The sequence below is a fragment of the Lacerta agilis genome, chromosome 7 (assembly GCF_009819535.1).
Source record: "Lacerta agilis isolate rLacAgi1 chromosome 7, rLacAgi1.pri, whole genome shotgun sequence".
NCBI lineage: Eukaryota > Metazoa > Chordata > Lepidosauria > Squamata > Lacertidae > Lacerta > Lacerta agilis.
In genome coordinates this window covers 58,291,776-58,316,706 of record NC_046318.1, presented here as the reverse complement: position 1 = coordinate 58,316,706, position 24,931 = coordinate 58,291,776, and the positions used below count along the sequence as shown (strand labels likewise).

The 24,931-nt window shown below is 41.9% G+C and overlaps 1 protein-coding gene across 1 annotated transcript; it reads left to right on the top strand.

Annotated features, from left to right (window-relative positions):
- Positions 1 to 4,056: 4,056 nt before the first annotated feature.
- PAG1 (phosphoprotein membrane anchor with glycosphingolipid microdomains 1) lies at positions 4,057 to 22,364 on the top strand. Its single transcript, XM_033155480.1, has 7 exons — positions 4,057 to 4,133; positions 12,537 to 12,743; positions 14,338 to 14,389; positions 15,266 to 15,362; positions 18,367 to 18,968; positions 21,011 to 21,070; positions 21,703 to 22,364. Exons 2-7 carry the CDS (start codon positions 12,619 to 12,621, stop codon positions 22,051 to 22,053), a joined length of 1,287 nt encoding a protein of 428 aa, XP_033011371.1. The 5' UTR covers positions 4,057 to 4,133; positions 12,537 to 12,618; the 3' UTR covers positions 22,054 to 22,364.
- The last annotated feature ends 2,567 nt before the right edge of the window (positions 22,365 to 24,931 follow it).

Here is a 24,931-nt window from a genome sequence, read left to right as displayed (position 1 = left end):
GTAGTGTCAGTGCGGATTCCAAGCCTTGCATGCACATTTTTAATAAAGATGAGCCAAATTTCTGTAAGTTTCCCATTGCATCTCAAACTTTGGGCAGGATCTTCTGCTAGCAGGTTATGCGAGTTGCGATACACTTGGGAGGGTGTCCTCTAACTTTTGTCAAAATATTGGGTACAAGGCAGCACCGAAAGAGATCTGTATAATGCAAACTGTGCACTCCCTGAGCTAGTCTAAAAGGACCAAGCTTGGTAGAGCTTCTCAACCATACTGAGAAAAGGTTAACATAAGAAGGTAAGACCATGATAAGAACAGCCTGCTGAATCAGTCCAGTGACCCATCTCATCCGACATTCAGCTTTCACAGTAGCCAATGAGACACACTTGGGAAGTCTGCAAGCAGGACATGAGCTAAGCAGCACTCTGCCCACCTAGGATTCAGCAACTGGTATGGTGAAGGTAGAACACAGCCACTGTGCCTAGTAGTTCAAGTAGTTCTTTATACATTCTGTGTAAACCAGCATCTTCCAGGGCATCTAACTATGGGTAAGGACAGGGTTGCTAATAGTGTCTTGCAGAACCCTGCTCATCCTGTACTGAAGGAACATCTGCCATTTATCAAGCTCTATGTTTCCCTTATTTTTTTTTTTAAAATGCATCACTTATTTCTGGATAGCTAGCTTGACAAGTTGGAATATGTAGAAATTTAGCCAATCTGAACAGAAAAGAACTGAGGGCCTTAGCAATGGTGAGTTTGAAACCTGGGTATTAACTGGCTGCAGCTACCCAAGTCAGGGGGCTATCATGTCTTGAGTGTATACTTGTTCCTTTTTCCTCCCTCAAATTTTGTGGAGATACCTCTTAAATGTTTGATTGCAAAATTCCAGACCCTTCTCATCTTGGGCCATTTGAGTCTGACTGTGAGCTAGCATATGATATCTTACTTGGTGATGTGCATACTTATCAGGAGACCTTATCCAAACAGAAGGCTTAAGTGCAGTTCCGTGTAAGATTCGATCAGCTTCTAAGAAAGCATGACAGGATATGTGCGTGGCTGCTATTTTGGGTTTATCAGATTTGGAAACTAACTTGCCATGCAAAATGTTATGAAAAGTCTCTCCATTTCCCCTCTTCATAATTACTGAGAAAAGTAACCCCGTTATGTTTGGAAGGAGTGGTGCTTTAGCCGTGAAGATTTCCAATATTACCAGTATATTAGTAGCAGATTATTAGATCTTATAATTATATCTATCCTGCCAGATTAAAGGGAAAGGAAACCTACTAATTTAAAATGGTTCTCCCAGGGCCATGGGATAGCTCTCATTGCTTCAATGCCTTGGGCATAATGTGTGATTTTATATTTTTGCTTGTGCAGGAGGGAGGGAGGCCAGTAAACTGAACACAGTGCAAATTTAAAGAGTTTAACACAAATTCAGTGTGTGTTTTATTTATTATAAAGGGGTGTTCCGGAAGAAAAACAAGTCATAATGTACCTATGACATACATATGCTAGCAGAAAGCAATGTGTTTCAAAATGCATCTGGAAGAATACCTGAAGTGATTGTAAACTGCTGCTTTCAGTTGTGCTGAGTTCATAAGAATTGAAATCTTCAGTTGTTTGTTTTTCTAAGTATTGGAATGCTCCCACCCAGCCATTCTGGCCAACTATCGGGGATGAATGAAGCTGTAGTCCAGCAACATATGGAGGGATTAAATGCAATTTCTGAGTCTTTTGTTTCTTTAAATTCCATCTGTTTGTACTTCAGATGTTGTTGTTCAACATCTTTCTAAATGACTTTGATGAAGCAACTGAGTTGATGCCCATCAAATTTGCAGAAGACACCAAAGTGGGAAGGGGAGCTAATGCCACTGAAGACAGAATCAGGATTCAAGAGGACCTTAACAGATTGGAGAATTCTGCCCAAACTAACAAAAGAAGTCTGGTGACTTCTGTTTCAGTGTATCTGAAGAAGTGTGCATGCACACGAAAGCTCATACCAAGAACAAACTTAGATGGTCTCTAAGGTGCTACTGGAAGGATTTTTTTGTTTTTTGTTTTGTTTAAACGAGTTTAAATAGGGATAAATGTAAGGTTCTACACTTAGGCAGGAAGAACTAGATGCACAAATATAAGATGGAGGACACCTGATTTACTAGTAGTACATGTGAAAAGAATCTAGGGGTCTTAGTAGACCATAAGCTTAACATGAGTCAACAGTGTGATGCAGCAGCAAAAAAAGCTAATGTTATTCTAGGCTGCATCAACAGAAGTATAGTCTCCAGATCAGTAATAGTAATAGTACCACTCTATTCTGCCTTGGCCAGACCACAGCTGGAATACTATGTCCACCACAACTTAAGAAGCATGTTGACAAGATGGAATGTGTGCAGAGGAGGGCAACTAAGATGATAAAGGTTCTGGAAACCAAACCTTATGAGGAGCAGTTGAAGAAGCAGGGTATGTTTAGCCTAGAAAACAGGAGTCTGAGAGGAGATGGTATCCATCTTCAAATACCTCAAGGACTCACATGGAAGAGTGAACAAGCATGTTTTCTCCTGAGCTGGAGGGGAGGACACGAACCAATGGCTTCAAGTTACAAGAAAGGAGATTCTGACTAAACATCAGGAAGAACTTTCTAACAGTATGAGCTGTTCGACAGTGGAACGGACTCCTTCTAGAGCAGCCTTTCTCAACCTTGGGTCCACAGATGTTTTTGGCCTACAACTCCCATCATCCCTGACCACTGGTCCTGCTACCTAGGGATGATGGGAGTTGTAGGCCAAAAACATCTGTGGACCCAAGGTTGAGAAACACTGTTCTAGAGGTTGTGGGCTCTCCTTCCTTGGAGGTTTTACAGAAGTGGTTGCATGGCCATCTGCCATGGATGCTTTAGCTGTGATTCCTGCATTGGGATTGGACCAAATGGGGTTGGACCAAATGGAAGGGTCCCTTCCAACTCTACAATTCTATTATTGTTCTAAGACGCCTGGTGTGGTGAGCATGGTTTCAGTTGTTCTGCTCATATACAGACACTTTCCGCAAAAGTATTCTATAGCTTAAGGGACCTACAGGCATTACACAGTTTCCTCTAGGAAACTGCCCAAGACTATGCTGTGCCTAGTGGCATGAGATGTCCCAAGGGGGAATGGGGAAATTGGTCAGAGAAATAGATGCAATCTTGAGAATGGATGGCATCTGTAGTCAAGAATCTTCTGGTGGTGTCATAGATGAAGTGAAAAAGATTGTCAAGGACAGCAAGGGCTGGAGAACTGACACATTAAAAGCCTTTTCAACTGCTTTAATTAGCAAGGTAAAATTATGTACAGTCAAAGTGCTTCTGCAAACAACATTTTTAAAATTGAATTAGCTCTGCCTCTCCTGGAACTGTCAGCTGTCACAAATTTATGATGTCACAACTGAAAAACGCATTTCGTGAAGAGAGCTTTAATTTCTGGGCTTTTTATTGCTTCTCCACACATACATCAAGCTAAAAAGCTATCAGCGTGCATTTTCCCTGCCTAAGTGGCACTGGCCTTACACCATGTGTCAAAAAATAAGTAAATGTAAAGGGGGGATGCTTCCAAATTTGTTCTGTTTTTTATGCTGGACTCCAGAATACAGTTTACCTTCTTGCTCGGCAATCAATCCTCAGCTTCAGTTACCCCTCCCCACTCCCTCACTATATTTAAGGGTCTGGTGACTTCCGTTTCAGTGTATCTGAAGAAGTGTGCATGCACACGAAAGCTCATACCAAGAACAAACTTAGTTGGTCTCTAAGGTGCTACTGGAAGGAATTTTTTATTTTATTTTGTTAATCCTCAGCTTGTTTCTTTTCTTTTTCTTGTTTGAAATCATTTTAATTGAAATTTCGCCATATACTGCTTGCAGATACATTTTGGAATTACACTACTCCAATAAAAACAAACTAAAAAAACCAACAAATATAGTACGTCCAAAGTCATTGCACGCAAATTCACAAAGTACATGACATATGCAGTGTTAAAATTATTGTGTGTATATCTTTCTTTTCTCTCTCTCTCTCTCTTGACAGGCAGATGCCAAAGCTCACATATTTCAAGGCTTGGGTCACCCTTTTCTAATCCTGTTGGAGGTCTAAACAATTGAATTCTTTAAGTGTAAGTGATCGTGGCTGTATATTATATCCAGGAAACCATTGATAATTTGGAACTAAGGGAGGCAGGGATTGCCTCATTAAGCTCTTAATGCATAAGCAGTGTAATTACATTCCTGAAACTTGTGTGTGTGTGTGTGTGTGTGTGTGAGAGAGAGAGAGAGAGAGAGAGAATGATATACCATAATTAGGCAATAATGTATGCTGTGGTCATTTATTAGGTAAGGCTGCATTCCCTAAGTACCACACTATAGACATTAATTAAGTAGTTAGTGAAGCCCATAGGAAACAACGCATCACCTTATTACTATTCATGAACACTTCCGTGATGCCTCTGCTATCAATTTTTAGGTTCCCTTGGCATGCAAGATAGGTGCTGTGAGATTTGAACTACTGTTCCATTTAATTTCCATCTGAAGCGTGGCTAACTCAGGCTGCAATCCAAGCTCGCCTTATGCCAGGCTGTGGGGGGGGGGGGTTGGGTTGTGTGGGCACATCCCTCCACTTGCTTTGCAGCCTCCTCTTGGCTGCTGTCAGAGTAACACTTGCATCCCTCTGCTGGGATGCAGACCTCCCCCTTCCACCCACCAAATGGGGCATACCTGCCAGCAGAGCCTGATGAAAGTTCCCAAATTAGGTTGCTCCAAGGGTTGGGCTGAGCTGGCCAATGATCTTCTGGATCCTGAGGTGCTCTCAAAGAGCCAGTTTGGTGTAGTGGTTAAGAGCAGCAGACTCGTAATCTGGGGAACCGGGTTCGTGTCTGCACTCCTCCACATGCAGCTGCTGGGTGACCTTGGGCTAGTCACACTTCTTTGAAGTCTCTCAGCCCCACTCACCTCACAGAGTGTTTGTTGTGGGGGAGGAAGGGAAAGGAGAATGTTAGCCGCTTTGAGACTCCTTCGGGTAGTAAAAAGCGGGATATCAAATCCAAACTCTTCTTCTCTTCTCTTCTCACAGCCATCATCAGGCCCGAGTGGGGCTCAGTTATTTATTTCCTTATTTAAACTGCAGCTGTCCCAGGGATTGGGCCCAGTCTGCCAGCCTCCAGCTTTCTGCAACTACCTTTGTGGGTGGGCAGGCTGCAAATGGGGTGGTAGCTCTGCTGCTTCAGAGAGCCTCAGCCGGGGCAGCAAGCAGTTTGGATTTTTCTTTCTATAACTTTGCAGGTCAATAGTTTTGAAGTCATGGTGAGCTCAGGATGAAACATAAGGTCTAGTTTTTGGAGCACAGGAGACCTGGCATGGACCCTTGGCCTTTCTTTTCTGTGTTGAAATATGGTCACAATAGGTTTCTTTTAATTTGGCAAAAAGGCTGTAGACACCTTCATCAGAAAACTCTCTTTAAGCAATGTATGCAATAAAACTCAGGTTACGATCTGCACAACTTTATATATATTCTGTCTGGGTAGGGTGGCTGAAATCTCTCCCAGAACATCTCACTCTTTAGGGACCCTGCATTTCCCAGGGTCTTTTCTCAGAGTGGGGGACTGTGGGTTTGGAGACCCAGGACTTGACACACTTCTGTATGGGGGGGGGGGGGCAAAAGCAAATGAGGGAGAGGTCAGTACACAGAGGCAGGGTTTGGGCAAAAAGCAGTGGCAGCTCTGTTTCAGGCGGCAGTAAATCTTGCACCATCCCTGGTGGGTCTGTCAGGCAATGCAACAGTTGAAGGATATTTATGGGGCAAAGGTTGGGATTTTCAGTTGATGGAGATGGTGGTAAAATGGGTCGCATTTGATGTGCTCTCTCAGGACTAATGGAATCTGATGAGGACATTTTGTACTTCCAGTGCAGAAGAGTATGCCTGGCAGTCATGAGACTGGATTTCCAGGGTAGACAAGAAAGCGGCTGCCCTGAAGAAGCAGAGGGATATGGAGGGGAAGTCCTAAAAAGAGAGCTCTTTGGGTGCAACAAGGACCAGAAGCTCTGCCAAGCAGCACCTAGAGAAGCAAGAGGAAAGGGAGGAGAATGGGGAAGAAATCAAACCATTCTCCAAAACCAAAATGTCTCAGAGCGTGAGAAGGGACTGATTGACACTGTCAGGGGTGGAACAAAGTTCATCCATGACAAATGGGCACAGGAAAGAGCTCTGAGCTTAGCTGCCAGAAATCTTCAAGAGGGGAGAGCAAATCCAATGGAATGATAAGAATATGTACCAGGTTGCAGAGGTCAAAGGGATAATTTAGGAATTTGAGGCAACAAGAGGAAATTCCTTGTCTGAAACAGATTGTTGGATGATAAAATAACTAAAGAGGCAAAATAAGAAAAGGGCACATTTGCTTTTATTTAAATGACTATTAATGATTAGCTTTATTTTTCTTGGGAGACCCAATTACATATTCAAAAAGAAGTAGAAAGCAGCTCTCCAGTTGTGTGTTCCTTGAAAAAGATAAAATTGAAAGGATGGTAACCTACCAGCATGTTTGCATTTGAAAAGTATATGTCTGTGTGCATATGTGTTCACATACCCATATTCAATGTAATTGGCTATGCATATGCGCCTCATTTACCTTGGTATCAAGCAAGGGGGTGATGAAAAAGATGGGATTTATAGCATCTTTGTAGCTACAGTTCACACATGTTCACTGAACATTGTAAATTGGATTAGAAATAACAGCAACACCCTAATAAACAGAAAAGGTGTTAAAACTGAGCTTTGACAGCTTGAACGCATCTGCATCTCTGATTATCTCATGCGCGCTTTTTGCAATAATCTTTTGGACTGACTGATCCTGTTTCAGCACATCTCTTGTGCTTATCTGTGGCTTTATGGTGGAGACCTTCCTTTGTATGGATTTTCCTGACACATATTAAAAAAACATTATCCTTTTGCAGTACAGTTTTTTCATATTTTGACAGGGCAGAAACAGTGGTGAGAGGAAGCTTCCCTCAAGATCAGATAATCAGAATGACACTAGCTTTGAAAGATGTAAGTGTGGAATTCTTATGACTTCGCAGCTTCCACTGGAGTCAAGTATTATTGTTAAGTTAGTCCAAAATAATAATAAGCAAAACAGCCAGCAAAATTCCGTTCCTTAAGATGAATTCACATTCTCATATGGACCTTTTGACAAGCTCTAAACACCCCTTTTGGGGAGGGGAAAAAACACATTCCTTTTCCCTTGTAGGGTATCAGGAGTGGATTAAAATCAGATACCCAAGACTCACACAGCCACCTTCTAGATCTCTCTGTAAGCTTGTGTATTTATTTACTTGCATGTGAAAAGTGCAAGCTAAATAGTGTTCAGTGTATTAAATGCCTTCTCATGGTATTTAGGATTTTATCATGGCTCTAAAACTTTGCTGTGGCAATTAATATGCAAGCAATCTCTCTATATATTTTTATGTGTCTGAGGAGGGGGTGCCGGCCTTCTCCATTCCCTGGATCCAGGAAGTGTTAAAAGCTAGTCAAGCTTTCTAATTCCAAGAAATAGCCTTGGTGAGGTGATGGGGGATTAAAGAACTCAGTGCCAGACGGAAGTCTCTCTTCCTCAACAGATAAAGCCAGAGTAGAGAGTGGGGAATTGATGCAACTTAGAAGTACAGGCATACCTCGTAAGTCGAACAGAATCCGGAAGTCCATTTGACTTCTGAAATGTTTGACTTCCGAAATGTTTGACTTCCAAAGTGCAGCTCCTGACTGGATTCAGGAAGCTCCTGCAACCAATCGGAAGCCGTGGAAGCCCCATCAGGCATTCGGCTTCCAAAAGAAAGTTCGGAAGCCGGAACACTCACTTCCGGTTTTAGATCGTTCGGGAGCCGGAACATTTGACTCCCAAGGCATTCTGAGCCGAGGTACGACTGTAAAACATTTGAGAGCAATGTTCGATTTCTGTTTGAATCAAAGGCTGCGGCTATGAGAGAAACAAAACCCTTTTGAGGTGCGAATGCTGTGAGGCCCTCCATTGTAGGCTCAGGGTGTATATATGTGTAAATAAGCCGTATATCATGAAGATACCGCAGACTCTGCTATGCCTCATTCCAAAAGGAATCCTGGGTAAGTGCCTGGAACCCCTGGAATCTTGCACTGCTCGTAGATTGGGGTGGCATGCAACAATATGCATTTGTGAGCAGACTGGATGGCATCAAAAGTTGTCAATACATTCCTGTAGGGTAGTTACTGGTAGTGAAATGAAATTTTAGAGAAGCAAGCATAGGTGTTAAAAACTGCAGATCCACAATCTGCAAATTAACCATCTTATCATAATCCGTCCACTTATATGACAAATGCAGGGAGGTGGGGATAAAGCATCAGATATGGACAATAATCCACAAAAATGTAGATAATATTGGTTTTATAAGACAATACCAAACACCCCTTCCTGTGTAGAAGTGCTGGACTGGGACTCCTTCAGTCTAGGTTAAGCATTACTAAGCTCTGGCATTTTCACACATAGATTTTATCGCGTTAACAGCATTTACGTGTGCACAAGTTGCATTAGAGACACAAATATGTGCTTGTTAATATCAAATATGTGCTTGTTAATATCACATGCAGAACTCTGTGCAAAAGGCCACAATTAAATTGTACTAAAATATCTGTGAAACGTTAATCAGAGGTGCAAAAAGTGGCTTGTGATACAATGCATTGGGAGTCTACAAAAATGTGATTGCTTTGGAGCACTCAAAGGGAACAGTGGTTTAATGCCGCCACCTTGTGCCCAAGAGTTGAACAAGCACATCTACAGGCAATAACTCCAATGCCACAACAGATTTGTTCTTTAAGCTCCCACTTCTAGTTTTAAATTTTTACAAGCTTCTGAACTATTAAAAACTTTTGCTACCTATGGGAGTAGAAAAATCTGTATGCTTGAGCTCAGAATAATTACTTAGGAGTGAGGCTCACTCTAAATCAAACATCCCTGTTTCTTCATGAATTTCAGATCAGTTAATTTCAAATAGGTAGAGCATGGTTATTCTTGGTTATTCTGGTCCCATCACCTCCTGGCAAATAGAAGGGGAAGAAATGGAGGCAGTGAGAGATTTTACTTTCTTGGGCTCCATGATCACTGCAGATGGTGACAGCAGTCACGAAATTAGAAGACGCCTGCTTCTTGGGAGGAAAGCAATGACAAACCTAGACAGCATCTTAAAAAGCAGAGACATCACCTTGCCGACAAAGGTGCGTATAGTTAAAGCTATGGTTTTCCCAGTAGTAATGTATGGAAGTGAGAGCTGGACCATAAAGAAGATTGATCGCTGGAGAATTGATGCTTTTGAATTATGGAAGAGACTCTTGAGAGTCCCTTGGATTGCAAGAAGATCAAACCTATCCATTCTGAAGGAAATCAGCCCTGAGTGCTCACTGGAAGGACAGATCCTGAAGCTGAGGCTCCAATACTTTGGCCACCTCATGAGAAGAGAAGACTCCCTGGAAAAGACCCTGATATTGGGAAAGATGGAGGGCACAAGGAGAAGGGGACGACAGAGGACGAGATGGCTGGACAGTGTTCTCGAAGCTACCAACATGAGTCTGATCAAACTGCAGGAGGCAGTGGAAGACAGGAGTGCTTGGAATGCTCTGGTCCATGAGGTCACGAAGAGTCGGACACGACTAAACAACAACAACAGAGCATGGTGCAAATTAATATTTATTTCATGAGGCTTGTTTTTTTCAATAGCAAAGATGGAGAGTTTTCAGTTCCCTTGGTTATTCAGAACTTCTGAGCCATCTTTGTCCTGTCCCCCCAAGTGTGCATGCATTCAGAATGGACATCTGCAAGGCAAGAGCCTGCTTCCACAGGAGCAGAACCGCTCATTGAGGTATAGGGACGTAGAGGTTACTCTCTGCCATATGAAGAATGTAAGAGCCTGCAAAAGGCCCATCCAGTTCAGCAACATGTTCTTAAGAGTAGCCAACCAAATGCCTCTATAAGAGGCCTGAAAGCAGGACATGAGCACTATAGCACTTTCCCCACCTGTGATTCCCAGCACCTGGAATTCAAAGACATGCTGTTTCTGACAGTGAAGGTACAATGTAGCCATTGTGGCTGGTAGCCACTGATAACTTTTATCCTCCTTGAATTTGGCTCTCTGGAAGAGAAGTCATCCCTGCTATTGCTCAGTGCATGGGTGTCGGGGCTCTGGTTACCATAAGACCTTGGGATGCAGACAGCAGCACATTCCTTCTGCTACTGTAACTGCATACAGGGGCGTCGCTAGGGGGGTGCGGTGGGGGCGGTACGCCCCCGGGCGACAGGTGTGACAAGCAGCGGGTGGGGGTGATAAGCGGCGGTCCCTCCCGCCACTCCCAAGCACTGCCGCTCCGTCACCCAAGGAGCAACAGCGCACAGCCGAGCAAGCACCCCGTCCGTGCAGCGCTGCTGCTCCCGAGGTGACTGGCAGCGTGGGGAGTGGCAGGAGGGGCCGTCGCTTGTCACCCCCACACGCTCCCACTCGCTCCGTCCCCCCGGGAGCAGCAGCGCACGGTGTTTGCGGTGCTGCTGCTCCCGGGGCAACGGAGCGAACGGCGGCACGTGGGGGTGACAAGCGGCAGCCCCTCCCACCATTCCCACGCGCTGCCGCGCCCTCCGTCACCCTGGGAGCGGCAGCGCACGGCCCGACGATGGAGTGCGCCTGCGCAACATTTCGTGCAGGCGCACTCCGTCGTCGGACCGCCGCTTCCACAGCCTCCTTTTGAGCCGCAGAGCTTAAAAGCGGGCTCTTCGGCTTAAAAGAGGGCTGCAGAAGCGGCGGCGGCACTCCCGGAAACGCCCTGGGGGCGGGGCGTCATGACGTCACAATGTGATGTCACGGCGCCCCGCCCCGGGGCGTTTCCTTTGCCACCCCGGGTACCGCGGAGCCTTACTCTGCCACTGACTGTATAGAATCCCTTTATGCATGTAGCAAATGAAGGCAAATCCAGGAGATACCGGGTACATAGTGATTTTGGACAAACGAATCACTTGTGTAGTGTTGTAAACTTGTGTAGTAGTCTCAGTTACTTTTGTCATATTCGTAAAAGCTTTGAGTGAGATCATATTGTGCTGGCACTCTTGAACTTTAACTGACCTGAAATAGGTATTGTATTTGGGGGAAAAACAGAACAGAACATTTGTTTCACTACCATTGTATGAAAATGTTGCCAAACATTTCAGGATCACTACAGATGCCCCTGGCTAACATGCAGCTATTTCAAATGGGTATATCTCATTTTTCCATGGTGTGGTTCAGCACCCAACCTGAATATCTGCTTTTAAAGCTCCTTTGCTGGATAAATACAGTACTGCAGCACAAGTTGGCTTTTAAAAATGAGTATTTCTGAGTTTGACTATCAAACTGGGACATCGGAACCTTTAAAAATTGGCTGTTGCATAGACAATTAATGCAAATTAGTAGACAAAAAGGTGTGTCGATTCATCTTCATCGATGTTATACTAACAACTTTTCCCTTTCTTGTTTTTATTCAGAGTTGTTAAAATATATTTATTTCCAGTTCTAGGGTTGTAGCCAACTAAGTCCTCCCCAGATTAAATGCACTGAAATTAATGGGTCTAAGTTGGTCATACCCATTAATTTCCTATAAGTAGAACTACTGTTTGATTAAAGCCCCATAATCCTATTGATTTCCCTCTTTTTGATTAAAGTCAGATGGGGGGGGGGGTGTGATCAATCCAGACTGTGGTTGCAGTCCTCTACAACATACCTAGAAATAAGTCCCACTGAAATTACTGGGGCTTACTTTTGAGTAGATATGCATAGGATTGCACTGTTAAGTTAAGCTGCACTAGGGTCCCACTGAAATCCACATGAAAAGCTTGGTATGGTGGCTTGGTTCCCACTGGGACTTAAGTGCCACAAATTTAGTCTCAATTCATTGCTATGAAATACCATCATTTCCCTCTCTAAACTTGTTCACATGCAGACATTCTCCCTTGTTAGAGAGCTGGGGTAGTATAGTGGGCTAAAAGACGTAGCTACTAATCAGGAAGTGACTAGTTTTGCTTATTGACTCTGCCATGAACTCATCAGGTGCTATGTTGTGATACAGCGTCATTCCAGGCACAATGGTGAGGAGAAATAGTGGCCAAAATAGCTGCCAGTCCAATCCCACAGCAACGCACCTGTGCAACCTCAAACAAACTGTCCCATTTTTCCATTAGCTTCATAACGGTGCCTCTGATTATCTCATGACGGTTAACGTAGCTGAAATGTTAGTAGTTCTGAAAATATAAAAAAGGAGGATTAAAATTGTAACTTCCGTCTTGCCATATATTTAAAACACATGATTCCCCCCCCCCCAGGAAATGTGATTTGATAAGGATGCTGGGAACTGTAGCTCTGTGAGGGATAAACAACAGTTTACATGATTCTTTGGGGAAAGTGCTATAAATGTGCTTTAAATGTGCAGTTTGAACACAGCCCAGCCTTTAAACCAAACTTCGTCTCTCCCCCTTTTTGCTCCACAGAAAGAAGAATTCTTATCAGCACAAATGCCAACGTCTTGTGAGGACTAGCTGCCCTCCATCCAACAGCACCCCCTTCTGTATCATGGGGCCTGGTGATAGCTTCTTAAGTACAGGGCTGCTTCACATCATCATATGGGGAAGCCTGGCAGCCATGACAATGCTCCTGGTCTTCAGTTTTCTGCTCTTCCTATGCTCTAGCTGTGATAGGTAAGGTCTTTCTCAGGATAAAATGTCAGGGTGCAGTAAAGGCATGAACAGGAACTGTGTTGTTGGACCCCTTAGACAGTGATAGCATCAGTGTGTGTGTGTGAAATCAATAGCATGTGACCTCCACAAAATCAGGACCAGCGGAACATAGCTAACTGCCCATGGTAAGTACAAGATTGTCAGGGGTGGCTGTCTAATTTTGTGTTATGCCACAAACCCCATGGCAGCCATTTTGTGTTCTGCCATCCTCCTTCTGCCCCCAGTAGCAGCTGTTTTGTGACTGGCTGTTTCAGCACACACTCAGAATTCAAAATGTGTCCCGTTCCCCCCCCCCCAAAAAAAAAGGATGGAAACCCTCAGCTTGGGGTGGCATCAGACAGCAACCACACCAAATAAAGATTGTGGTTATAATTTCATAATACACAAGTGTTTGTGTTTAATATTGGGTGCTGAGGGTCTAAAATGAGTGTCTTAAAATCAAGGAGTGATTATGTTTTTGTGAACAAATCCAAGAGACAAAGGTCAGTTTTGCTGTACGTTTGAATTTGAACCAGAATTCATATCAATCAATTTTGCCTGTTAATGAGACCAGCATATAGTTCATAATGCATATTAATTATGGCCAGCATTAATGTGACCAGCATGCAGTGCATCATGCATATTAATTATGGCCGCCCACTTTGCATTGCTGATTATTCAAACAACAGAGGCCATGTTCGACTAGAAATATCCATTAAAATAAATAGCTTTGCCCTTACCCTTGTTGTTTACATAAAATAGCAAGAGTGGGGAAAGACTCTGAAGCTGCTGTTGAATTGGAACTGACTAAAATAACTCTGAAGAATGCTTACCAAAGTTTGTGACTGATAACTCCTGCCCTCATTTGCATGCTCAATCCCTGCAGTCTCTAAGAAACTTCCAAGAGGATGAAAACTAAAGACATTTTTGTAAGAATTGGTCTGCTGGGTATTTCTAACAAGCTATGCAAATTCTAATGCCAGACATTATCTGGCAATCATACTTTAATAATTTAGCATGCTGTTAGGCTGGATTTGGTGTCAGGATATTTGTGGAGCAGGTACTTGCTGAGAAGTGCAATTAAACTAAATCCCTTCCTTCCTAGAAAAGTTACACTGATGCCATTGATATAATAATGGGTGACATTAAAAACAGATGCTTTGTCAGAAAAGCTTCGGGGAGCAAATTAGTTACTGCGTACATGAATCATATTGTGTATTGCATGGGCAGCTTTGTGGATTTTAAATGGCATAATTAGTCTGCTTTCAGCCAAATAAATTTTTAGAAGTGCAGCTACAGTTGATGTGGGATTTGCCGCTGAGTTCAGAAGGGTGGTGAAATGTAAATATCTTGCTTCTGAAACTCTCGTGGAAGGGAAGTTTGTGTCCTGTATGCTTGCAGCAACTTCCTTTGGTATTTATATACATGTCCAGTTGATTTCAGGAAGATGTTAGTTGGATTGGGGCCAGCAAGTAGTCATCACCAACACTATTGTTTGATGTTTGGACTTACAAATGGATGTTGAGAACTGTTGTTTTATTTTAACAATGTACCTAAATCTTTGTTTACATTAAAGGGAGAAGAGACCCAAACACCAGAATGGGGACCATGAGAATCTGATGAATGTGGTAAAAATGAATCAGTCACTTATTATTGAAAGTGCTTTTTCTGTAGTTCATAACATATAAGAGGAAGACTAGCATAGGATACTATTAGCTATGATAACAGTGAACCTTAAGACTAAAACTCCATTCATTAGCTGATCATTGTTTGAACAAACAATAGTTTAGTGTTACTGCATATGTGAACTTTATTTACCGTATTGGCCTGAATATAAGCCACACTTTTTTTCTAAATTCTGGCCGTGAAAAGTTAAAGTGTGGCAAAGCAGCACAGCTCCCCCCCCCCCCCGGAAGCAGCCCAGGAGCACAGGGCAGCAGCGCACCACTCCCAAGCCTCCCCCAGCGCCAGCTTGAGGAGGTATTGCCGGGAATGCCGCAGTGCCAGGAGGCAGGCTGCACCCACAAATAAGCCTTGATTTTTAAAGGTGTGGCTTATTTGCGGGTGTGGCTTATATTCGGGCCAATAGGGTACTTACCTAAGAAGATTTATAAACCTCTTGATCAACGAAACCTCCAAGCAGTGTATAAATAAATTTGTAAATCAAACACTGCTAAAATCCACAAACCAATTAAAAAAATATATACCTAAAACCATAACCATTACAAAGAATTGTAGGTAACTAAATTAGATGTCAGGGTAGCCTTCCTGAAAGCATGGTATTTTCGACAGGTGTCTAAAACAATATAGAAGGCATAGGCCAATCCTGAAAATTAGAACTTATTCCATAACAGTCTTCTTCTTTGGCGATCATTTGAAGCCGAGTAAGATTGTCTTCCATAAACACAGTTTTAACAGTGATCCATAACAGTAATTGCTCAACAATAACTCTTCCCATAGCTGGTTCAAATTATATGCTATAACCCATTCATTTTGCTTTGCAGCCTTCAGATAAGGAGGCATTTAGCCACTCTGTCACAAGTCTGGCTACAGATCCACTTGCCAGCAGTGAACAAAATGGAGGACTCAGTAATGGTGATGGTAAGAACTGATTTATCATTTATTTGATTTCACAGCACTCACAACAGCAAACGGGCACCATGCTTAGTGCGAGATGATGTGGAGCTAGCATGAAAGTTCTATCTGTGTTGTTCAGTCTGTTATTTAGGTTATCACTCGGTGCTTCCATTATCAAGCAAGGAACATGAATAGGTGAATTAGCCAAGAGAGATTAACAGATAATTGAAGTAAATAAACGAATCAACTATGCTTAAAAAGATAGGGATTTTGATGGTAATTGTGTTGTGACTGGGTATGGGAAAACAATATTCAGAGAGACATCTATTTGTTCGCATAACCTGTATACATTTCATTGGCAATTGTAGTAATTTATTATATGCTTTTTAAAATTAGTACCTCTAGGTCATATGTTTTAAGATAATAAATGTCCCAGCGTACACAAGTGCTCTTACATTTCAGTCCCTGAAACATACTACTAAATTATAATTGCAGTGCTATCCTGAGGTAAAATTAACACATTTATATTCTTGGTAAACTAGATAGCTATAAAAATCCTTGATGATTCAGTTCAATCATTGTGAAGGTAATTGAAAAGTGAGTGAGTCTTCCTGCTTGGCTAAACATTTGAAATGAGTCTAACTTTAAAAAAAAAAAAATGCTGAAAGCGTTTCAGGTTCCACAACCATTGCTGGAAACTCAACACTTCCATGCCATTGAAGATCTCTTGTAGAAGGAGATTCTCCCTCTGCACCAGTAATTAATCATGTGAATGAGCTCCACAAATTGAAAGGGTCAGTGGAGCTGAGCAACTGGCCCCACCACTGACTCACATAGCACTCGATCCAAATTGAAATGGATGTCTGCATAGGCTTCCATGGGAGCTGTACAATCAAGAGCTTCTGATTTTGTGGAAGCCTACACTATTCTCAGTGCATATTCTCAGGATACTGGGGTAGGGAGCCAGGGAGCCTCATTGCTACTTTCAACATGTGACTCAACAAGTGATGTGATTGTGTGATTATTTATTCACATTGATTTGTATTCATTTCAAGGGCTCGTTCCTCAGCTCTCAAACGCACGTCCTTCCCACCAATGCAGTTCACAAAACAATACAAGGCAACTAAATAATAATAATAATAATAATAATAATAATAATAATACATTAACAACAAAGGTCAGGCCAAACAGCAAATAAAAACAGAAGTAACAGCAGAAATTAAAACATTAAATATATGCCTAAGAGAATAAAATCACCTTGAGAAAACAAAGTCACCACTGATTTGAGGTTACATTTGCACTATACATTTAAAGTAGTATCATACCGCTTTAAACAATCATGGCTTCTCTCAAATAATCCCGGGAACTGTAGTTTGTTAAGCGTGCTGAGAGTTGTTAGGAGACCCCTGTTCCCCTCACAGAGCTACAATTCCCAAACGTACAAGTGGTACACTTGTTAATTGCAGTAGCATGGCCAGCTAGGTGATGGTAGTTGCATAGAAGTCACAATAACTTTGAATTCTATAATATCTGAACACAAAAGGTTCCCTTATTTAGGTAATAAACCATTGTCTTCTGACAATTTTATGCACATTTCTTGCCAAGTGATGCTGTATCTAAATTGCAAAGTCTAAAGACGATTAAGATGTCTAGGAAGGGGTGTCTCTTCAGCCTTGCCTCCTCTCTTTCCTGGGGGTTCTTTTTGACGAGAAAATCACCACCTTTAGTTAATCAAGTCATTATCTAATACATGCTTCAAAGAGATCAAACTTTCTGTGCATAATCCCTATTAAAGGGGCTTACTTTGCTGTAGGTAGGAGTAAGAGAGGTTCCTATATAGTTTCATCTTTGCTTGACTTAAATACTAGACTGAAGGATATCACAGGTTAAGCACCAGTGGAGGCAGGCCTATTAGGGTGCAATGGGGCACTACCCCACCAACTTTAGCCTGCTCTCAGCCAGTCCCCATCTGCCTCCCTTCTAATGTATAGCCAGATCTTAGCTTTGTACTTCTGGAACTCAGCAGGGAGGAAGAAGGAGTGCAGCTGGTGCAGAATTTGGCAGCCAGGTTGCTCACTGGGGCAAGACAGTTTGAGTATATTATACCAGTCTTGGCCTGACTTGCACTGGCTGCCAATCAGTTTCTGGGCCCAATTAAAAGTGCTGGTTTTGTCCTATAAAGCCTAAATGGATCAGGACCACAGTACCTCAAGGACCACCTCTCCACATATGAACCAACCCAAACCCTACTGTCATCATCTGAGGCCCTTCTTTGTGTGCCTCCTCTATGAAAGGTTTAGAGGGTGGCAACCTGACAACGGGGCCTTTTCTGCAGGAGGTCCCCATTTGTGGAATGCTCTCCCCAGGGAGGTTGGTCTGGTGCCTTCATTATACACCTTTAGGAGCCAAGCGAAAATACTCCTCTTCATGCCTTGGGCTGATTAATATTCTACAGCCTTTTAAATGTGTTTGTGGGAGATATTGTTTTGTTGTTTCTGTTGTAACTATTTATTTGTGCTTTTATCTTGTGAACTGCCCTGATATCTTTACATGAAAGGCAGTATATAAATCTAATAAACAACAACTAGAATCAGTTGATTCCAGGTCCTGTTAGTCTCCTTCCCTTCCACCCTACCAGCCCCAGTGAGCACCAGACACTGCTGGTTAGCACACATAATCCAGTGTATCTGAGGACCTTGATGGATAAATCTTTCCCTGGAACAGGATATTATTTTTTCAGGTGTGGCCCTTCTGGTTTCTTTCTTTCTTTCTTTTTTGGCTTTTCAACTGCTTTATTGTCAAATAAAATATATACATATGGATCTGCTTCAATATTCCAATACATAAACTCAAAACAAACCAAAACAATCCATGACCAAATTCAAACAAAATACTCCAATATTTATCCGTCCAAAGTTCCCCTCCCTCCTCCCCCCTCCCCCCCTTCTGGTTTCTACAACAGATGTTATATTCTGCACTTACCTTAAAGGCTCATGTTGCTCATATTATGCATATCCCCCCCCCTTAGTTCTCTCAGAAGATAGCACAACTGCTTGCATCCAGCCTTATGAAGAAGTGCAAACTTCTGCTACTGACCTCCTGGATCAACAGGACAGTCAGGGAAGATCCTTAAAATGTCATCAAAGCAGGGAGCTACCCAGAATTCCTCCTAACAATGCCATGGAAACTATTCTGTCTGCAAGAAATACAGAAAATTATCAGGGTCTAGGTATGGAGGGCCCCTACGAAGTGCTGAAAGACAGCTCCTCCCAAGAAAATATAGTTGAGGACTGTTTGTATGAGACTGTGAAGGAGATAAAGGAGCTGGCACCAACAGCTAGCACAGAGAAGAGCTGCGACAGCAAGCCCAAAGCTGCAGTGATGGTTAACGGGAACCTCGATCATGTTGCTGAGCGTAAAGTTGAATCAGTTGAGTATGCCTCCGTGGACAGGAATAAAAAAAGCCGCCAGAGTGTTAATTCGGAGAGTCCTCTTAGCAACACTCCAGACCTGGAAGATGAAGCTCCACCTCCAGTGCCAGCGAAACTCCTTGATGAGAATGAGAATGAGCAGGAGAAAGGAGCCAAGGAGGAGGAAGAGGTGGCTGAAGGGCCTAGTGAACCTGACAAGGTATACCTTATGTTGCTTAATCATTTGCAGAAGAGCATGCCACTGTATTGAGACCTGCTCCTGGTGTCTATGTTTTGTCATAGGACGTGCTGTCCTATATTAATAAATAATGGAAATAAGGGTGAAATATGTTCAATAGTCATAGGAGTTTTCGGGTCTTTCCTGCTGACCTTCTAATCAGAATTGCCAGCAAACAGGACGATTCAATAAACTTCTGGCATTTACTGTAACTTTGATTCAATATTGTGTGTGTACGCGTGCATGGATGTTCTTGCATGTATACAAGAGTGAAATAGTGCTGTAATGTAGGTCAGTGTTTTTCAACCTTTTTTGGGCAAAGGCACACTTGTTTCATGAAAAAAATCACGAGGCACACCACCATTAGAAAATGTTAAAAAATTTAACTCTGTGCCTATATTGACTATATATAAAGTAATTCTCTAAAGTAATATATAAAGTAATTTTCCCACGGCACACCAGGCAACATCTCGCGGCACACTAGTGTGCCGCGGAACAGTGGTTGAAAAACACTGATGTAGGTGACTGTAGGCATTTTGCGGTTATTTTGCTAGTATGAAAACAACCATTCCTAAATGTGTTTGCGGAAATGTAAATGGTTATTTTTCATCAGATGCATTACCTGCCGACCTATTGTTAATGGGTGTGTTTCGTGTTATAAAACGTTCATCTTGTTTGGAAGCAGAAGCAACACAAAAATTAAAATAAAAGCACAACAACAATCTTGGCCTCCAAATCCCTGATCCAAGAAAGTCCTGGCTTCATCTCTGATTTTGAGAAAAACCAAAGGTTTTTTCTCCACTTCTACCCAGAAAAGCCCAGCTGCATTTTATGACATCGTTTCAAATTAAATAGATTTTTGTTTTATTTTTCCATCTTCCAAATCTTCTGTCAGGCCTATCGGCCCGTGTTCCTTTCAGATGTTGTTCAAAAAAACACTTCCTTGAAACTGACTTCAAAGGGGCTTCCTGTGACCTCTGAATGGCAGTTACACAGCACTTTTGAAGCTGCACACTCTCTGTGCCTGTCAGCTGATTGGCAGTGAAGGTATGCATTCAAATGAGGTTACCTTCTTTGAACTTTGACAGCTATCAACTATCTGCTGTCAGGTGATTCCCAGATGAATGCTCACACCCACCAGTCAAAGTTCGCCCACAGGGTTGGGGTAATTAATTTGGGCTCTGACCTACCAGCTATTCCCCATCCCTGGAATATATATCCCATGAGGCTAAGGTGTGGTAGTTAATCACTCTCTTTATGTAAAAATGCCCTTGGTTGTCCAAATTTGCCAGTTCTGAGTATTGTATGTTGCCTGACATACAGTACTGAAATTTAAATTATGTTGTCCCATCCTCAAAGTTTTAACTGAACATTTATAATAGCTTTTAAGTGACAATATATATTTTAAGGCCTTTTTTGAATGGCTGGTTTTATTTTTATGCTGCACAAGGTAGAAATCCTAAAGAAAGCTGTGGTAAACTATGGTGAGATAAGTTAGTTGTTGCCGTAAACAACTAATTATTTCTTCAGAGTTTTTTATGTGTTGCCTTGTAGGCCCCAGTAACTGAACCGAACCTACCAATCTTTCTAAAACTTAAAAAATAAAAATAAAATTTAATTATCCGGTTATGGAATGTAGGTGTTGTATTGGTATGATGCATTGAAAAATCCAAAGGAAAATCTTCTGATCAGCCAATCAGCTTCATTTTAATTGTCTACATACGTGGACTTTTGCTGACAGTCATTTTTCAGTAAAAGTTTAAAAAAATCTAGTAGAACTGGAGTCTATAATGTTGCTGCTCATTCACCCCTCCTTATGCTGCTCAAGCTCATAACAAACGTTTCTCCGCATCTGAAAGCTCTACTTACCTTAAGGCTGTTTATCTCTGAAACTGCAGTGTGGGTTTTAGCTAATGTTGAAATGCATGAGTATGAAAATGACCATTTATTATGTACTAATTCTTAGAGGCAGGGTGCCTATCACTGCTATCTGTTAATAAAGCTTATTTTCCTGTCTCTTTCAGAGGCTTAGTTCACTGTCCTACAAATCTCGAGAAGAAGACCCATCTCTTACAGAAGACGAGGTGAGTTTCTTTTTGCATGAAATCTAATAATTCTGCATAAGTACTGCATCATTAAGAAGGTCTGAGAATGGTGGGAAAAGCTGTGCAGTAAAAGATGCCCCCCCTTCCAAAAGGATTATTTTTGTTGGACGCATATGGAAATCTGAGAGCTGTAGCATTTTCTGTGTTTTTATAGTGAAGCAAGGCATTCTCTGTAAGAGGGGCTCGCCTCTGGCAATTTAAGAAGCATCAGCCCTGATGCAGAATCATAGAATTGTAAAGTTGGAAAGGACCCCAAGGGACATCTAATCCAGCACCCCCTGCAATGCAGGAATCACAGCTACAGCATCCCTGACAGATGGCCATCCATCCTCTGTTTACAACCCTCCAACAAAAGAGTGTCTACCACTTTACCAGGAAACTGTGGTTTAATCTCTTGACTTCAAACCATGATATCAAAACTTGGAGGAAGCCCGCAAACATGGTGCTCATCCTCAATCCAACAAACCATGGTTTATTGGGCCATAAATGTTTATGACTGATTCAGTCTATATGCCACAGCATATTTCTCAGTGAATAATGAAGCTGTAGTATGAACAAGAGATTTGCTATTTTCATGTATTTAATTCTTCCCCTTTCCCACCCTCCTCTAGATTTCAGCAATGTACTCTTCTGTAAATAAACCAGGGCAGGCCACCAGAGCGCTGGAGTCTACATACACCTGCATTCCTGAAATTGTACCTCAGAAGTCACCATCTATTTGCAGTGGTCTTTATGCCAGTGTGAAGGACTTGGAAAATACTCCAAACCTTACCACCATGCCTCAGTCAACAGACAGACTAAATGGGGAATTAGAGCCAGACTATGAAGCGATTCAGACTATAAACCGTGAGGAAGACAGAAATGTTTTGGTACTGAACAACAGCCAATCAATCCTCCCACAAGAGAATGACTACGAGAGTATTGGGGATTTGCAACAGACCAAGGACATCACTAGGCTTTAACTATGTAAGATGCAAGACTCTGGGAACTGATGATTGGCTGTATTTCAGAAGACCCAAGGTGGATTCACAGTCAACATTTTATCACTTACAAGCTTGACCGACAGCTTAGCATACAAAATTATCTCCACTGAAAACAAAAAGTATTTCATGTCAAGTAAAATGAAAGCTCTGCCTGAAATGTTTGATATGCTACTGTCTGCTTTACACATGGAAATCACCTTCTAGATGTAACCTCACTATGGGGGGAAAGCAAGGGATATTGCTTCTTCTGAAGAACAGAGAAAGGCAAAGGGGAATAAAAGAGGTTTTTTAAATAAATAAAAACTAAACTAAAAACACAACCGTTAGAATGTTTTGCCAAGAAATGTGATGCCATTTGACTGCTCTTGTAGGTACTGGTCACCACCACAAAATATAGATATAATCAAAGCTGACGGTACTGGAAAGGCTTCCATAGAGAGAGCTAGCATTTGGTAAAAAGAGTTTAATGTTTGCCACTTGCCGTATGTGTGTGTGTGTGTCCATGCTTGTGTTATATGCACACAAACACACAAACGGTTTTAATTTTCTTTAAAATAGTATTTTGTCATTTATTTGGGTGGGGGAAAGAGGACAAGTTGTAAATTCTCTTAGGATATTTTCACACATGCACCATTTGTAGCGCTTGGCATGCGCATCATATTGTTTCACTGTGTATACATGCCAGCTTCCAAACAGCTAATTTGCAGTAACATACTTAATGCAACCATGGAGACTTTTAAGTCAACAAGGAAGCCTGACCTTAATCTTATGCTTCAGCTTTTGTCTTGCTCTGCAGAGGTGGGAAAATGCTAGGAGAGGGCATGGAGATGGTATTTTGGAAAATCTGCACATCACGTTTTGAGGAACTACAGTTAAATATTGTTGAAGGTGGTTTGCACTTTTGTTTGCTGTGTTGCGGACTACAGCAGGGGTAAGCAGCATGTGGTCCTTTAGTTGGTGATGGACTGGAAAATCCCATCATCCCTAATCATTTTCCATGCTAGCTGGAGTCCAACAATATTGGGCAGGAGGGAGTGTCTCTGGACTATAATATGGTACTGTCATTCACAAGTGATCTATTCACACAATGATTGAATAAAAATTGTAGAATCCTTTTCTCATCCCCCTGTAAAAGTAAACTCTGATTTATTTGCATTTAGAACCTCCATTTTCTTAATGGAGATACAACTATAATGCTTTAAAGTTTAGGATTTAATACACGTACACATCCTACCTTTCACTCACAATCACTTTGCTTTTGAAACGTACTGTATTGCATTACTTCCCCCAAATAGGTGGCAACATTTGTGTAAAGTGTGCATCCCACATAGAAAGGTACTAGATGCAATCTTAAGAAACATCATTTTTTTTAACAAATGAAAGGCGGTAAGTAAAACATTAGACATGGAGTTAGTGAGCAGCTTCAGAGGTAACTTCAGAGTATTCAGTATACTAAAGTTTGAAGCAAACTGTAAACATTAAGTTGTTTAATTAAGATGAATGTTAATGCACACAAGGAAAAATAATCCTTACAGATTCAAGATTACTCTCACTAACTTACAGTTTCCATTATTCTCAGAATCACTCTGGACAACATTAACACTCGCTAAACCAATTTAAAGCAGAAGCCAATTGATTTATATTCAGGCAAGACTGGAAAGTTTTGGAGTAGTAACCAGAGCACATGGCACAAAGTATTATTATTTTTTTACACAGGCTGCTGAGAGTCATTTGTTTTTCACATGTGTTGCTGCTGATGCTTTTTCTCCCTAGATCCATGTAGGAAAAATACAATGTGTGAAGTGTCCGTGAGAAAACATGCTTTGTATATACAAATAGAGGTCAACTTCCCAAATGTTGCATGTCTTGCTTGCTGATCCTCTTTCTACCACCCCCTCTCTATTACCTTACCACTACAGTTAACTTTTGTATACATACAGCATCCTCCCTAATGCTTTGTTCACTTGATTCACTCAGTTTGCAAAAGGAGTAGCTACAAATGTATTGTTGCATTTATAAGTTTTTGTGGTGCTATGTTGTAAAATGTGAAGGAGAGTCACACATCTCCAAACTATCAGAGGTGTGTGGTGGACTTGCTTTAGACAGCTGCAACTGGGTGAAATAGCCCTAAGTAATTAGTGTTTCCAGGCACTTGGAAAGTTTTTTTTTTTAATGCATATCCATTACTTGGATTGTTTTAGACATCTGGTTCGAATTTCCAGAAGATGCCTTGTAGCTGACTTGCAGCCTTATCCTTAGCACCCATTCAAGTTTTTGTGTAAGCACTAATGATAACATCAATTGCCATGTGATAGCTTAGCTGCATTAACCTGCTATCACAAGTTGTTGCCATATGAATTGGGTACCCACTCAAGTAGAGGCCATTTCAAATGCTTTATGCAGCAGCAGTAATTGTCCCCATGGAGTAAAGAGTTTTCATACTGCTATCATATTTCTGGTATCAGCTACAGTGGCATGCCATTAAGTGGACTTTCTCTGCTTTGGTGGTGATCTATGTGCCAGCTAAGCCAAAACTACATGTCATTGCTATTGTCTAGATTGCCTCTTATGTGGAGGCTGTTTCATGTGGCAGTCATAATATTTATACCAGCCTTTAAACAAAACTTGAAGTACAAGCACACAAGCCCTTAGGGTAGTATTCAGCGAAGTTTTACTCAGAGGAGGCCCACTGAAATTAAGGAGCATGACTTATCCACACTTACTTTTTGCCCTACTCTTTCCAGGCACACTTTAAAGCTCTGCATTTCATATAGTAATAGACCTGTAGAGTTGGAAGAGACCCTCAGGATCATCTAGTCCAACCCCCTGCAATGCAGGAATATGCAGCTGTCCCATA